Here is a 15,821-nt window from a genome sequence, read left to right as displayed (position 1 = left end):
CACTGGTATCCTGTTTGAGTTTCTGCCCAGTTTCTGCAAGATGGCGCCGTGGTTGGATTTGCCGAAGGGAGGGCTAGTGAGGGCTTTGTATGCATCGCGGAAGTTAGAGTAGCAGTGATCGAATGTATTACCCCCGCGTGTAGTGAAATCAATATGCTGATAGAATTTAGGTAGCCTTGTTCTCAAATTTGCTTTGTTAAAATCCCCAGCTACAATAAATGCAGCCTTAGGATATATGGTTTCCAGTTTACATAGAGTCCAGTGAAGTTCCTTGACGGCCGTCTTGGTGTCTGCTTGAGGGGGAATGTACACAGCTGTGACGATAACTGACGAGAATTCTCTTGGGAGGTAATATGGCCGTCATTTGATTGTAAGGAATTCTATGTCGGGTGAGCAGAAGGACTTGAGTTCCTGTATGTTGTTATGATTACACCATGAGTTGTTAATCATGAAGCATACACCCCCGCCCTTCCTCTTCCCAGAGAGGTGTTTATTTCTGTCGGCGCGATGCATGGAGAAGCCCGGTGGCTGAACTGATTCCGACAACAATCCCGAGAGAGCCATGTTTCTGTGAAACAGAGAATGTTACAATCTCCGATGTCTCTCTGGAAGGCAACCCTTGCTCGAATTTCGTCGACCTTGTTGTCAAGAGACTGGACATTGGCGAGTAGTATACTCGGGAGCGGTGTGCACGTCTACGGAGCCTGACCAGGAGGCCGCTCCGCCTGCCCCTTCTGCAGCGCCGTTGTTTGGGGTCGGCTTCTGGGATTAGATCCATTGTTCTGGGTGGTGGTCCAAACAGAGGATTCGCTTCGGGAAAGTCGTATTCCTGGTCGTAATGTTGGTAAGTTGATGTCGCACCTATATCCAATAGTTCTTCCCGGCTGTATATAATAAGACTTAAGATTTCCTGGGGTAACAATGTAAGAAATAATAAATAAATAAATAAAATACTGCATAGTTTCTGATACGTTCACAGTTTCTGTGTTGTGGTTTGTGTATTTTCATGTATGTATTTCAGGAAATGGCTTCCTGAAATTCTCCCCAAGCAGCTGATTGGTCAGCCCCATTGATGATTGGAGAGCTGACCCCGCCCCCTCGTCAGGACGCAGCTGTCTCCAATTACCAACTCCTTCTGAAGCTATATAAGCCAGAGTTCTGTTGCTCAGAAGAGAGAGGAGGCTGATGGCAGAGGGGTATATCATATGTTGGTTGTTTTTCAGAGAGATGAGATGCTTTGGTATGTACTATGTTAGTTGTTGCTGAGAGAGGTGATTGATATGTTCTGGTTTAGGTTGGTGCTCAGAGAGCTTCTTTAATGTCCTGAGTTAGTTTGTTCTCAGTATTTTTGTGAAGTAGTTTGTAATATTCTGTTTCATTTGTTCCCGAAGGGGAAGGCACCTAGGGAGTGCTTAGGCAAGAGGCCCGCGGGCATACATAGACCCGTAGTATATACTCTGTCTATGCACACTAGGTAAGACCTGGGTGGACCACCCCCTGTATTTTGGTTAGCGCACCAGGTGGTGCTAAGTTAGATAAGTAGTGAGTAGGCAGGTAAGATAGGAGCGGGGGGCTTTGACATTTACTTTCTTTGCTTTGATTCTGTCCAGCCCCTTTTCCCCATATTACTGTGTGAAGGAATACATTCCTAGTAAACGGTAAATTCTCTGCCTTTTGTCATCCTTACTCGCACCATAGCTCTTTCACACCACAGAGTTGAGTTGTAGCAGGGTGTTATGTTCCCTCTTCCTAGAGGCGTATGTAACAGTTTCCTAAGGACTCGAAGCGAGGCGACCATCTGTCAGCAGCATCTTGCTAACGTTAGATCGGGTTCAAGTCCGGGCTCTGGCTTAGCCAATCACGGACCTTCAGATACGTGTCCCGAAGCCACTCCTGCGTTGTCTTGGCTGTGTGCTTAGGGTTGTTGTCCGGTTAGAAGGTGAACCTTCGCCTCAGGCTGAGGTGGTGAACAGGTTTTCATCAAGGATCTCTCTGTACTTTGCTCTGTTCATCTTTCCCTCGATCATGACTAGTCTCCCAGTCCCTGCCGCTGAAAAACATCCCCACAGCATGATGTTGCAACCACCATGCTTTCAGACGTGACGCTTGGCATTCAGGCCAAAGAGTTCAATCTTGGTTTCATCAGACAAGATAATCTTGTTTTTAATGGTCTGAGTCATTTAGGTGACTTTTGGCAAACTCCAAGCGGGCTGTCATGTGCCTTTTACTGAGGAGTGGCTTCCGTCTGGCCACTATACCATAAAGGCCTGATTGGTGGAGTGCTGCAGAGATGGTTGTCCTTCTGGAAGGTTGTCCCATCTCCACAGAGGAACTCTGGTGCTCTGTCAGAGTGACCATCGGGTTCTTGATCACCTCTGACCCAAGGCCCTTCTCCCCCGATTGCTCCATTTCAGGAGGCAGCGAGCTCTAGGAATAGTCTTGGTGGTTCCAAACTTCTTCCATTTAAGAATGATGAAGGCCACTGTGTTCTTGGGGACCTTCAATGCTGCAGAAATGTTTTGGTACCCTTCCCCAGATCTGTGCCTCGACACAATCCCTGTCTCAAAGCTGTACGGACAATACTTTCGACCTCATGGCTTGGTTTTTGCTCTGACATGCACTGTCAACTGTGGGACCTTATATAGACTGGTGGCCTTTCCAAATCATGTCCAAGCAATTGAATTTACCACAGATGGACTCCAATCAAATTGTAGAAACATCTCAAGAAGGATCAATGGAAATAGGATGCACCTGAGCTCAATTTCGAGTCTCATAGCAAGTGTCTGAATACTTATGTAAATATGGCATTTGTTTTTTATTTGTAATAAATTTGCAAATATTTGTCATTATGGGGTTTGTTTTTTTAGCTTTTATATATCTTTTTTCCCCACATTTATTTAACCAGGTAGCTAGTTGAACAAGTTCTCATTTACAACTGCAAACCTGGCCAAGAAAAAGCAAAGCAGTGCGACACAAACAGAGTTACACATGGAATAAACAAATAGTCAATAACACAATAGAAAAGTCTATATTCAGTGTGTGCAAATGAGGTAAGATAAGGGAGGTAAGCAATAAATAATTACAATTTAGCAATTAAACACTGGAGTGCTAGATGTGCAGAAGATGAATGTGCAAGTAGAGATACTGGGATGCAATAAAACTAAATAACAGTATGGGGATGAGGTAGTTGGATGGGCTATGTACAGTGCAGTGATCTGTGAGCTCTCTGACAGCTGGTGCTTAAAGTTAGTGAGGGAGATATGAGTCTCCAGCTTCAGTGATTTTGCAATTCGTTCCAGTCATTGGCAGCAGAGAACTGGAAGGAAAGGCGGCCAAAGGAGGAATTGGCTTTGGGGTGACCAGTGAGATATACCTGCTGGAGCGCGTGCTACACGTGGGTGCTGCTATGGTGACCAGTGAGCTGAGAAGGCGGGCTTTACCTAGTAAAGACTTATAGATGACCTGGAGCCAGTGGGTTTGGCGACGAATATGAAGCGAGGTCCAGCCAACGAGAGCATACAGGTCACAGTGGTGGGTAGTGTATGGGGCTTTGGTGACAAAACAATGGCACTGTGATAGATTACATCAGTTTGCTGAGTAGAGTGTTGGAGGCTATTTTGTAAAGACAAGGATCGGCAGGATAGTCAGTTTTACGAGGGTGTTTGGCAGCATGGCAGTAAATTTTGGATTGGAGATGCTTAATGTGAAGTCCTGGAAGGAGAGTTTACAGTCTAACCAGACACCTAGGTATTTGTAGTTGTCCACATATTCTAAGTCAAAACCGTCCAGAGTAGTGATGCTGGACGGGCGGGCAGGTGCGGGCAGCGCTCAGTTGAAGAGCATGCATTTAGTTTTACTTGCATTTAAGAGCAGATGGAGGCCACGGAAGGAGAGTTGTAATGGCATTGAAGCTCATCTGGAGGTGAGTTAATACAATGTCCAAGGGCCAGAAGTATACAGAATGGTGTCGTCTGCGTAGAGGTGGATCAGAGAATCACTAGCAGCCAGAGCGACATCATTTGATGTATACAGAGAAAAGAGTCGGCCCGAGAATTGAACCCTGTGGCATAGAGACTGCCAGAGGTCCGGACAACAGGCCCTCCGATTTGACACATTGAACTCTATCTGAAAAGTAGTTGGTGAATCAGGAGAGGCAGTCATTTGAGAAACAAAGGCATTGTCTATTGTCTGTAGATTGATGTTAAAAATGTTAATTTAATACATTTTAGAATAAGGCTGTAACGTAACAGAATGTGGAAAAAGTGAAGGGGTCTGAATACTTTCCGAATGCACTGTATAGTGTATCTAAAATGACCATTAAATAAAGATTTTAAATAGATTACCAGCTTGTAACCCCTACTTGCAAGGGAAGACATATTCTGTCTCTGCCTGGTCACCTGAATAAAATCATAAGACAGGTAAGTCTCAGTAAATGAACACAAGTTAACCAAATGTTACTAATAAAAAGAGGGAAAAATACTTTGGGGAGGAGGGTTAGGTTTAAACTTACTTGGCTGGTAGTAGTCGTAGATCTTGATCACCGCTGGCTTTAGATTATGTACTCGGACCTCCTGTATGATGTCCAGGGTGTGGTTGAAAGGAAATAATGATGGTAACTGTTCGGAGGAAAAAACATTGGTCACAATTATTTAAACGTTATTTAAAAATTTCCAATCAACTTTGCTGACTGAAGGACATTCCACACAAAACAATTTCAGAGTAGATATACAGTARAAGTCAAAAGTTTGGACACACCTGCTCATTCAAGGGTTTTTCTTTATGTTCACTATTTTCTACATTGTAGAATAATAGTGAGGACATCAAAACAATTAAATAACACATATGGAATCATGTAGTAACCAAAAAAGTGTTAAAAAGTGTTAAACAAATATTATTATATTTGAGATTATTCAAAGTAGCCACCCTTTGCCTTGATGACAGCTTTCCACACTCTTGGCGTTCTCTCAACCAGCTGCATGGAATGCATTTTAATTAACAGGTGTGCCATGTTAAAAGTTAACTTGTTGAATTTATTTCCTTAATGCGTTTGAGCCAATCAGTTGTGTTGTGTCAAGGTAGGGGTGGTATACAGAAGATAGCCCTATTTGGTAAAAGACCAAGACCATATTAAGTTTAATTAACTACCTACATGTACAGTTGAAGTCGGAAGTTTACATACACCTTAGCCAAATACATTTAAACTCAGTTTCTCACAATTCCTGACATTTAATACTAGTAAAAATTCCCTGTTTTAGGTCAGTTAGGATCACCACTTTATTTTAAGAATGTGAAATGTCAGAATAACAGTAGAAAGAATTATTTCTTTCAGCTTTTATTTCTTTCATCACATTCCCAGTGGGTCAGAAGTTTACATACACTCAATTAGTATTTGGTAACATTGCCTTTAAATTGTTTAACTTGGGTCAAACGATTCGGGTAGCCTTCCACAAGCTTCCCACAATAAGTTGGGTGAATTTTGTCCCATTCCTCTTGACAGAGCTGGTGTAACTGAGTCAGGTTTGTAGGCCTCTGTCACGCCCTGACCATAGAGACCTTTTTATTCTCTATGTTGGTTAGGTCGGGGTGTGACCAGGGTGGGTCATCTAGGTGATTTATATTTTTATGTTGCCCTGGTATGGTTCCCAATCAGAGGCAGCTGTTTATCGTTGTCTCTGATTGGGGATTATATTCAGGCAGCCATTTCCCCTTTGTGTTTTGGTGGGATCTTGACTATGTATAGTTGCCTGTGTGCATATTTGTAGCTTCAAGTTTCGTTTTGTTCGTTTATTGTTTTTGTTTTGCTTTGAGGTTCACATAGCAAAAAAGATGTGGAACCCAGATCACGCTGCGCTTTGGTCCAGTTATTATAACGAACGTTACAGTCTCCTTGCTCGCACACGCTTTTTCAGTTCTGCCCACAAATTTTCTATGGGTTTGAGGTCAGGGCTTTGTGATGGCCACTCCAATACCTTGACTTTGTTGTCCTTAATAAGCCATTTTGCCACAACTTTGGAAGTATGCTTGAGGTCATTGTTTATTTGGAAGACCCATTTGCGACCAAGCTTTAACTTCCTGACTGTCTTGAGATGTTGCTTCAATAGATCCACATAATTTTCCATCCTCATGATGCCATCTATTTTGTGAAGTGCACCAGTCCCTCCTGCAGCAAAGCACCCCCACAACATGATGCTGCCACCCCCGTCCTTCAGTTGGGATGGTGTTCTTTGGCTTGCAAGCCTCCCCCTTTTTCCTCCAAACATAACAATGGTCATTATGGCCAAACAGTTCTATTTTTGTTTCATCAGACCGGAGGACATTTCTCCAAAAAGTTCGATCTTTGTCCCCATGTGCAGTGGCAAACCGTAGTCTGGCTTTTTTATGGCGGTTTTGGAGCAGTGGCTTCTTCCTTGCTGAGCGGCCTTTCAAATTATGTCGATATAGGACTCGTTTTACTGTGGATATAGATACTTTTGTACCCGTTTCCTCCAGCATCTCCACAAGGTCCTTTGCTGTTGTTCTGAGATTGATTTGCACTTTTCGCACCAAAGTACGTTCATCTCACGGAGACAGAACGCGTCTCCTTCCTGAGCGGTATGACGGCTGCGTGGTCCCATGGTGTTTATACGTGCGTACTATTGTTTGTACAGATGAACYTGGTACCTTCAGGCATTTGGAAATTGCCTGAAGGTACCAATTGTTGGACAAATAAAAAAAAATGGTATATATTGTTATTTTTTACTGCTGCTCTTTAATTATTTGTTACTTTTATCTCTTATTCTTATCCGTATTCTTTGAAACTGCCCTGTCGGTTAGGGGCTCGTAAGTAAGTATGTCACTGTAAGGTGACCTGTTGTATTCGGCGCATGTGTCTAATAAAGTTAGATTTTATTTATTATGACAAGAACAGCTCAAATAAGCAAAGAGGAATGACAGTCCATCATTGCTTTAAGACATGAAGGTCAGTCAATACGGAATATTTCAAGAACTTTGAACGTTTCCACAAGTGCAGTCGAAAAACAATCAAGCGCTATGATGAAACTGTCTCTCATGAGGACCGCCACAGGAAAGGAAGACCCAYAGTTACCTCTGCAGCAGAGGATAAGTTCATTAGAGTTAACTGCACCTCAGATTGCAGCCAAAATAAYTGCTTCACAGAGTTCAAGTAACAGACACATCTCAACATCAACTGTTAAGAGGAGACTGCGTGAATCAGGCCTACATGGTTGAATTGCTGCAAAGAAACCACTACTAAAGGACACCAATAATAAGAAGAGACTTGCTTCAGCCAAGAAACATGAGCAATGGACATTAGACCAGTGGAAATCTGTCCAAATTTGAGATTTTTTTTTGTTCCAACTGCAATGTCTTTGTGAGACGCAGAGTAGGTGAACGGATGATCTCTGCATGTGTGGTTCCCACCGTGAAGCATGGAGGAGGAGGTGTGATGGTGTTTTGCTGGTGACACTGTCAGTGATTAATTTAGATTTCAAGGCACACTTAACCAGCATGGCTACCACAGTATTCTGCAGCGACACTCCATCCCATCTGGTTTGCGCTTAGTGGCACAATCATTTGTTTTTCAACAGGACAATGACCCAAAACACATCTCCAGTCTGTTTAAGGGCTATTTGACCAAGAAGGAGAGTGATGGAGTGCTGAATCAGATGACCTGGCCTCCAATCACACAACCACAACCCAATTGAAATGGTTTGGGATGAGTTGGACCGCAGAGTGAAGGAAAAGCAGCCAACAAGTGCTCAGCATATGTGGGAACTCTTTCAAGACTGTTGGAAAAGCATTCCTCAAGATGTTGGTTGAGAGAATGCCAAAAGTGTGCAAAGCTGTCATCAAGGCAAAGGGTGGCTACTTTGAAGAATCTAAAATCTAAAATATATTTTGATTTGTTTAACACTTTTGTGGTTACTACATGATTCCATATGTGTTATTTAATAGTTTTGATGTCTTCACTATTATCATAGTGTAGAAAATAGTGAAAATAAAGAAAAACCCTTGAATGAGTAGGTGTCCAAACTTTTGACTGGTACTGTATGTGGAAGGGCCGACGCCGGACAGGAGAAGCAGGTATGGGGAGTCAAACATTTATTCAGGAACAGACATAGAACACGACAGGAACAGCGTTAGCACACGGGTAAACAAGGACATATGACAAACAATCCCGAAGCAGGGAACAGAGCTAGGAAACAGACAGATATAGGGAAGGAAATTACACAAGTAATTGAGCCCACGTGAGTCCAATGAGAGCTGATGCGCGTAACGGAGAAAGGCAGGTGTGCGTACTGAAGGTGGCTTGAGTGAGTAATGTTGGGGAGTCTGGCGCTCGGGAGGAAGAGCGGGAGCAGGCGTGACAGTATTTTAACAGAATTACATCAATACATACAGTATATGTTATTTAAAATGAATTTCATTATATTGAGAGTGCTATGTACACTGTTCAAACTGGTCTCACCTCTCTCAAGTACATTAACACATGGTCATCTTTGGAATCGACACGGTCCACTCGACCTGAACCCCTCAGCTGTGAAGACAGGCCATTCACTGATTATTCATATTGCATGGACAAAAAAGGTTAGTTTCTGAAAAGTTCACAGATGAGAGGCAAGAGCTACATGGAAAAAGGTTATAGGTAACACCATAAATGTATGATATCATAAAAACTCACCCTCCCCAAAGACTCTGGGTCTGGGACAAACCCAGACAGCATTTTCAAATCCACTATAATCATATTGGTGGTCGGCTCCTTTCCATGATATCTGTGAAAGCAAAGAGATGCCTGTGATATCAAAGTGAGATTTTTACAATTACTTGCAGTAAAACAAATAGATAAAATCGATACTTTTATTATTTTAGCCATAAAAAAGACATGGTTGCCTGATGTGTTTTCGTACTGTTACTGGTAGAAACTAGAAATTCAATAACCTATAGGAAACCAAGTAAGTTGGGCCAAGCCCATTCTGTAAGACATGCTCCAAAATAAAACTTTGGAGTGTCATCAACAAACTGATTGAAAGAATGCTTCTGTGAATGCAAATGTGTCATTCATTCTTACTGAGACTGGAGCTTCAGTGTGACTCTGGGTCTCAAAGAGTTACTGTTGCAGTCCACCTCTGGCTTCACCTGGATACTGAGCGTTGTGCTGTCAGTAGGAGTAGGGATGTTGTAGTGGAGCGCCACCTTGGAAAGAGGGAAGAACAAGTCAGGGAAACCATCATGTCCACACATATACATTTTAAAYGATAGTGAAAAATAAACATTTCATAAACTAAATATCAGACAACGCTTCTTAAATGTTTGAAKTTCACAGTAATATACAAACCATATCTTGCACCATAGGATTGGGAGGAGTGTWTTCACAAACCTGCACTGAGGCACAAGCACTGCCCTTCACTTCCACGCTGTACTTCCCTTCTGTGTCCTGCAGCGCCCTCTCCTGGTAGAGAAGCTTGTTGTTTTGGTTCACTTCGAAGAGGTGCTGTGCTCCACTGGGAGACTGTACTGTGACTGTGCTGGCACCCTCTCTACTGTACACCCTGGTGGAGTAGAGAGCCAGGGCCTGGAGGGCCACCACTGTGTCCTAAACACACACACCAAKAGACAAATATATTCAAAATGAATGAAAATAGCCCATTTTACATAAAGGGGGAATTGTTACATTGATCTGTTACTAGAGTGACTATTTCTCATTTCCATCCATTATGGTTTCTTGGCTCCATTTCAGTGGAAGTTATCCTCGCCAGGCTTGACATGACAAGAAGCACATACATGCCTGTTGTGAAGTCAAGGTAACAATSCCTCACTACTAGTGCACAGCACKGGGTGCCATTTCAGAACGGAGGTGTTTTGGAAATATACCTGTGTGGAAGAGAAGCCTCCGTAGGCATTCTGCTGTCTCACCAGCCACCTGACGATGCGGGAGGCGTAGCCCAGGTCAGTGGTAGACAGAGGGGAGGCACTGAGGGAAGCCAGCAGAACATAGGAGCTGATTTCCACCGCCAGGGAGGCTGAGGTCTCTGAGGAGGTCTGAGTCCAGTGCAGGAGACCCCCTGAGGAACGAGGAGCGCACACACACACACAGATAATAGGGACTAGCTTATTCATCATAATAAAAGATACAAAGTTCTTCTCTGACCTACCGAATTCATTTTATGACGAAAAGTTAATTATATTACAGACACCTGAGTTCAAATTGTATTTGTATATAAAATACTTTGGGTGTTTGATTGAGCCTATCTGGAGTGCCAGACGGGAGGAGGGGTTACACTTTTGGGATTACTCCATTGGGTCCATTGCCCAGGTAAGCTCAATGAAAGCAAGACAGCACAAACAGATCTTGGACCAGGACATGTCTCACCTTCTTGTAATGCGATCGTGTCCAGGTGCTGCAGAAGCTGGGCCCGGGTCTCCATGTCCCCTGCCAGGGTAAAGGTGTAGGCCAGCAGAGCAGTAGTGTAAGTGTTGGACAAATCACTGGTGGAGTTCCTCAGGCAAGACAAGCTGCTGTACACAACAGGATCCTGGAGCACAAAATAACAGAGCAGCACATTAAGAGACATGCTAGCCTGGTCCCAGATCTGTTTGTAATGGCAAGGTAATACAAACAGATCTGGGATCCGGCTAAACACATTCATGCTGGAGCACTTTTAGTTTTTCAGTTTACAGTATTATAACTATGCCTGTACTTTTTATGTTAACAGCACACTGTCATTCAGGACTGCTTATGGTAACAGCTATTCTTATTTCTATTCCATATGCTACTTTCAGATCATTTTTTACACAGAACTCACTACATTTTAGAATCTCTAAATGACAGTTGACATAAGATGTATACAACAGACTTCATACAGGKGTTTAAACCAGTTTCCTGTAATGGACGTTGTTGAAGTGAGAAACAATGGTTATGTGGAGATGCTACGTACCGACACTGACATGTTGAGCTCCAGCATTGAAGACGTGATGTAGGCCGTCAGTGTGAATTCCATTCTGTCCCCCCCCTACAAACACATATGTTTAAATAATAAAATATATCCATGAAACTGTCTCTAGACTGATACAATTCTGTTGAAATCATCATTCCCAACTGTATGGCTGGTCTGACGAGACGTAAAACGACATCTTCTACATCTTCTATCAGTTTATTATCATATAAATACCTTCATTCTGTTGTTAAAGGTTCCCCAATCTGACGAAACAGCCATGTTTCGCTTGTTGACGTTCCACCAGTCTTGGATTGCTCAATTTTACCGGGTCAATATAATGAAAGACTTTGCTTTGCCAAAGGATCTCAAAACAAAAGCAGTCAGCCTGAGAAAAGAGAACTTGATTTAAACCCACATAAAGTTGTCATAAACATGACTTAGAGCTTGACATTACATGCAATGAGAGCTTATGTCAACTTATGTCACATCAATGGGCTCCCTGTCAAAGACAATGCCATTTTGGTTGGCCAATACTTTATTGAAACAGACAGTTATGATGAGTTTACCAATAAGTGAATAACACATCCAGTACTCACCAAGTGTTCCCTGAGCCTTGTCCAAATGTGCTGTATGCACCATCAACATGCTTGTAGTTCAGCTGCCTTTGGTAACCTGTCAGTGAGTTTTTTAAAGCAAACAACAGTAAACAAGTGTGTTTTATAGTTACTGAGTGTGCACTCCAAATGGCACCTGTTCCCTACAGTGTCCACTTTTTTCCTGACAAAAAGAGACACTATGAGGAATAGGGTGCCATTTGGTAAATATCTATATTCTATAATCAAATGATTTTAGCAAAACATCTGGAAGTCCCAACATGTGTTGGGTCAGTGATGCTCTGTGATAAGACCCTGTAATGTCATCTGTGCTTAGCTCTATAATGTACATGATAGCAGGGTCGTAGTCATTAGGGCATACCGTGGTGAAACGTTTAAAAATGTTCTTCAATGGAAAACAAAACAAAGTGCTTTATTGGACAAATCCCAGCACTGTTTCAGTCAGTTTTCATCACGTTTGGTGCCTAATCAATACGACCCATATTTTTAGGGACTCTCTTACCACTAGTGAGGAACTTGGTGGCCTTGTCTCGGATGGCTGGAGTGAGCTGCTCTGTGTTCCTCAGGTACTCCAGGATGTAGATATTGGGTGCGAGGAGGGCCATATTCTGCTCTCCACACCCATACGGCATCTGCAACAGTCCATCCAGGTTCTTGAGGGCCCGACCCAGGATGTCACCTACAGGTAAACATGGGACTTCTGTAATACTGTCCTCTTTAGCGAACAGCAGCATTATCATTGGAGAAYGGTTYCWTTTCCCACCACTACMCCTMTCTAAACTRACCAAGCCTCTCTAAATAATACAATGGTTTATTTTACCCAGGACTGAGAGGGAAATTCGATCAGATCCATCCACCACATTCTTGGGGAGTTGCAGTTCCACCTCCTCTGTCATAGTTACTCCTGTGGACACACAGATGATAAGATGAATGGAGATGATCAATTCAATCAAAGTGAACATTCAACGTTCATTCATTACTGACTGACCAGTTGGACACAGCAACCAGTTGTAGGTGTCGGTCTTCTCTGTTCCCTCAGCCTGAGAGGAGATGATATTATTTTCAGTCAGAGGCAGTTACACTAGGTATCTGTACAACAGTACGTTCCGTCACAACAGTAGGCTACATACCTTCACCAGCAGGCTRTGTGTGACTGTGTCGATGCGTCCTCTCTCCGGTACGTTCACAATCTCATTGTCACACGCCACGTGGGACTGGACAGCCTCTGCACTAACGGACACATTCAAAACCCCTACACGCACACACATTGACAGACAGAGTACACCACAAGTTACTAAAGATCCAATATGGTGACTGAGAGTACACAACTCAGGCTGACATCCATTCTGCTGTTTGAACGGTTGAATGAAGACTGGTGATTTACCCAGGATAGAGGGTGCCATRGTCCAACTGAAGGTCTTTCGTCCATTGGCACACAAGCATGATGAGTACTGGACATCCTTCAAGGGTGTGAGAGTGTAGTCTAAGGAGTGAGCTGGAGTCACAGAAACCTGCCAAATAGGAACACTTGTAAGATAACATGGAAAACTCATGAAACAACTCAAGAAACGATCATGTTGCGGTGCCGTACCATAATGCACTTGGACAGGTAGTTAAACACAGTGGCTTTCAGCTCAAAGTGCTCTCCACGGATGATGGAGTAGGGCAGGGTTAGTTCCAGGAAGAAGGGCTGGAAGACTGTAAGTTTCACCGGAGGAGCCAGACCGAAGCCACTGGGGGCCAGGCAGAAGACCTCAGTCTCCCAGGTGGTGATGGTGTCTGGGACTGTCAGGGGGACATCTGCTGATCCAGACTCCCTGTAATGCAGAGGTCAGAGTTCAAACYGAAAMATACTAAGTGTCCCATGGAGAACAATGGAGTATGACTTTATAAATTCTTTGAACASTGTTTCTTTAAATGTTTTTAAATATATTTAAGCTTCATCTAACCGGGGAGTCCTATTGAGGTCAGAGGCCTACAGTAGGTAAAAGTGGAGCAAGTTGAGCCACCCTTGTTTCTAGGAAACCATACYCAAAATTAATAATTTGACCAAATATTTAGGAAGATAAATAATTTCATGGAGTCTGTGAAGGAAGAAACATATGAAAAAAGATGTCAGCAAGTCAGGTCCAGAAAACACATGTTCACCAAGTCAAATAAATGTATTCTGTTAGCGGTTTCACTATGATTGTATCTAAACCAAAGTAGATCATTGTAAGATTGTTCTACACATCAGTTGGGATCTGTATAAGATTAAAAAAAATTGATGTCCTAAACCTCGCATAAAAGTGCATCTCTGTAGCTGTGTGGGCAAATATAGTGGGAAAATTTGTCTTTGGGTAAATTGAGCTGATGGCCATYGGGTAAGTTGAGCCAATGGTAAATTGAGCAAATTGAAGTGTTTTCTTCCTAGGCGTAAAGCAAGGCAATATCGCTGGGATATTTCATTATTTTGTATTTTTTTATTTAGAGCTGTAAACCCAAAGACTTCCAGTCCTTGCGTTATCGCAAATTACAAAGTGTTTTTTTAGGTGTTAAAGGATGCTTAGCAAAGAAGTGTTTGTGATTGTGTTGAATTGTGTTTGGGAAATAAAGATAGACATGGTTTTAGAAAGGTAGTGGTAATATTTCATTCAGAACAGACATTTGTAGGCAACCTAACTAACCCTATCACGCGACTCAATTTACTCCATACCGGAGGTAAATCTTTGTTAGAAAAAATATGGTGTTTTGCTTGACAGAGTAATGCTGAATGTAAAACAAATCTAAATGTACCCCACTCTCCCCTACTTTGTAATGCAGTTTAATGAGGTACKGGTTCCTAATCTAACCACTACTGTATGTTTTGATATAGACCAGTTGGTTGTTTAGCAACAAAACCGACAAGTGTAGAAATATGGAGCAAAACAGACGGGGTTGGCTTAGATTGTTGACAACATCTAAACTANCGGGGTTGGCTTAGATTGTTGACAACATCTAAACTATATTTTGCCTTCAAATGTTTATTGAAAACATAAATACATTTGCACAATGAGCACTTGTCCCTCAAATACATTGTTACAGTTGTTGGTAGCTAGCTAGCAAATTTTACCTGCAACAAGTACATTTGATGGAAACACATCTCTGGTAGGAAAATAAGCATATTGTTTTTATGCAGATTTTTGAACATATTCACATGAAAATCTGTCGCCAATTGGATGGAAACCTAGCTATGGTTTTAATAAGGTAGTGGTAATATTTCATTCAGTTCAGAAATTTGTAGGCAGCTTAATTGACTCTATCCCYTGGCTCAACTTACCCCATACCTGGGGTGTTGTGCCAAGAGACCACTTTTTTTGGTCACGCTATGTTTTCAATCTGTAATGTATATATTAATTCTGATTATTTCCAGGGATACACAACATCCTGTCACGCCCTGATCTGTTTCACCTGTGATCTGATCTGTTTCCCCTTGTGATTGTCTCCACCCCCTCCAGGTGTCACTTATTTTCCCCAGTGTATTCATCCCTCTGTTTCCTGTCTTTCTGTGCCAGTTCATCTTGTATGTTTCCAAGTCAACCAGCGTTCTTGCATTCTCCTTTTTCTAGTCCTCCTGGTTTTGACCCTTGCCTGTTTCTGGACTTTGTACCCGCCTGCCTGACCATTCTGCCTGCCACTCTACCTCCTGGACTCTGATCTGGTTTTGACATTTTTGTCTGTCCACGACCATTCTCACCCTTTTGGATGAATAAACATTGTAAGACTCCAACCATCTGCATTTGGGTCTCGCCTTGTGCCCTGATACATCCTGAAATATATGTCTATCTTTGTTAGAAATAATACTGTATTTCACTTGACAGTGAATGTAAAAATMTCTCATTTTACCCCACTCTCCCCTACTGTGTAATGCAGTTTATTGAGTTACAGGTTCCTAACCGACAAAATGCGCAATTATGGAGCAAAACAGACGGGGTTGGCTTAGATTGTTGACATCTAAACTATATTTTGCCTTCAAATGTCTATTGAAAACATAAATACATTTGCACAATGAGCACTTGTCGTCTCTCAAATACATCGTTACAGTTGTTGGTAGCTAGATAGCAAATGTTTTGCCATATTAGCATAGACATGACATGAGTCAAAACACCTCAAAACAAGACATGGTATCAATAACAAGATACAACGAGCTGAAACAAGAAACCTACGATTCCCCACATGGCAGCCTCTTGTTATTGTTGCTAACTATCTGACCGTTCAGAAACATAACATCACCTTCTGCCTCATCGATGTGCGC

At 42.5% G+C, this 15,821-nt stretch overlaps 1 protein-coding gene across 1 annotated transcript in view; it reads right to left on the bottom strand.

Moving 5' to 3' along the window:
• Positions 1-15,821, bottom strand: part of LOC111949957 (alpha-2-macroglobulin-like) — an 81,428-nt gene that overhangs the window by 2,996 nt on the left and 62,611 nt on the right. Inside the window, 19 exon segments of the mRNA XM_070434066.1 lie at positions 4,344-4,397; positions 4,511-4,616; positions 8,468-8,536; positions 8,681-8,771; positions 9,068-9,192; positions 9,377-9,592; positions 9,871-10,061; positions 10,370-10,532; positions 10,935-11,009; positions 11,169-11,187; positions 11,189-11,270; positions 11,273-11,319; positions 11,531-11,606; positions 12,051-12,227; positions 12,369-12,452; positions 12,537-12,588; positions 12,679-12,800; positions 12,933-13,059; positions 13,140-13,365. Coding sequence (XP_070290167.1) covers positions 4,357-4,397; positions 4,511-4,616; positions 8,468-8,536; positions 8,681-8,771; positions 9,068-9,192; positions 9,377-9,592; positions 9,871-10,061; positions 10,370-10,532; positions 10,935-11,009; positions 11,169-11,187; positions 11,189-11,270; positions 11,273-11,319; positions 11,531-11,606; positions 12,051-12,227; positions 12,369-12,452; positions 12,537-12,588; positions 12,679-12,800; positions 12,933-13,059; positions 13,140-13,365 — 2,089 coding nt within the window. The 3' untranslated portion in view covers positions 4,344-4,356.

Source organism: Salvelinus sp. IW2-2015, linkage group LG22 (assembly GCF_002910315.2).
Source record: "Salvelinus sp. IW2-2015 linkage group LG22, ASM291031v2, whole genome shotgun sequence".
NCBI classification, from domain to species: domain Eukaryota; kingdom Metazoa; phylum Chordata; class Actinopteri; order Salmoniformes; family Salmonidae; genus Salvelinus; species Salvelinus sp. IW2-2015.
This window is presented reverse-complemented; position numbering and strand designations above follow the sequence as displayed.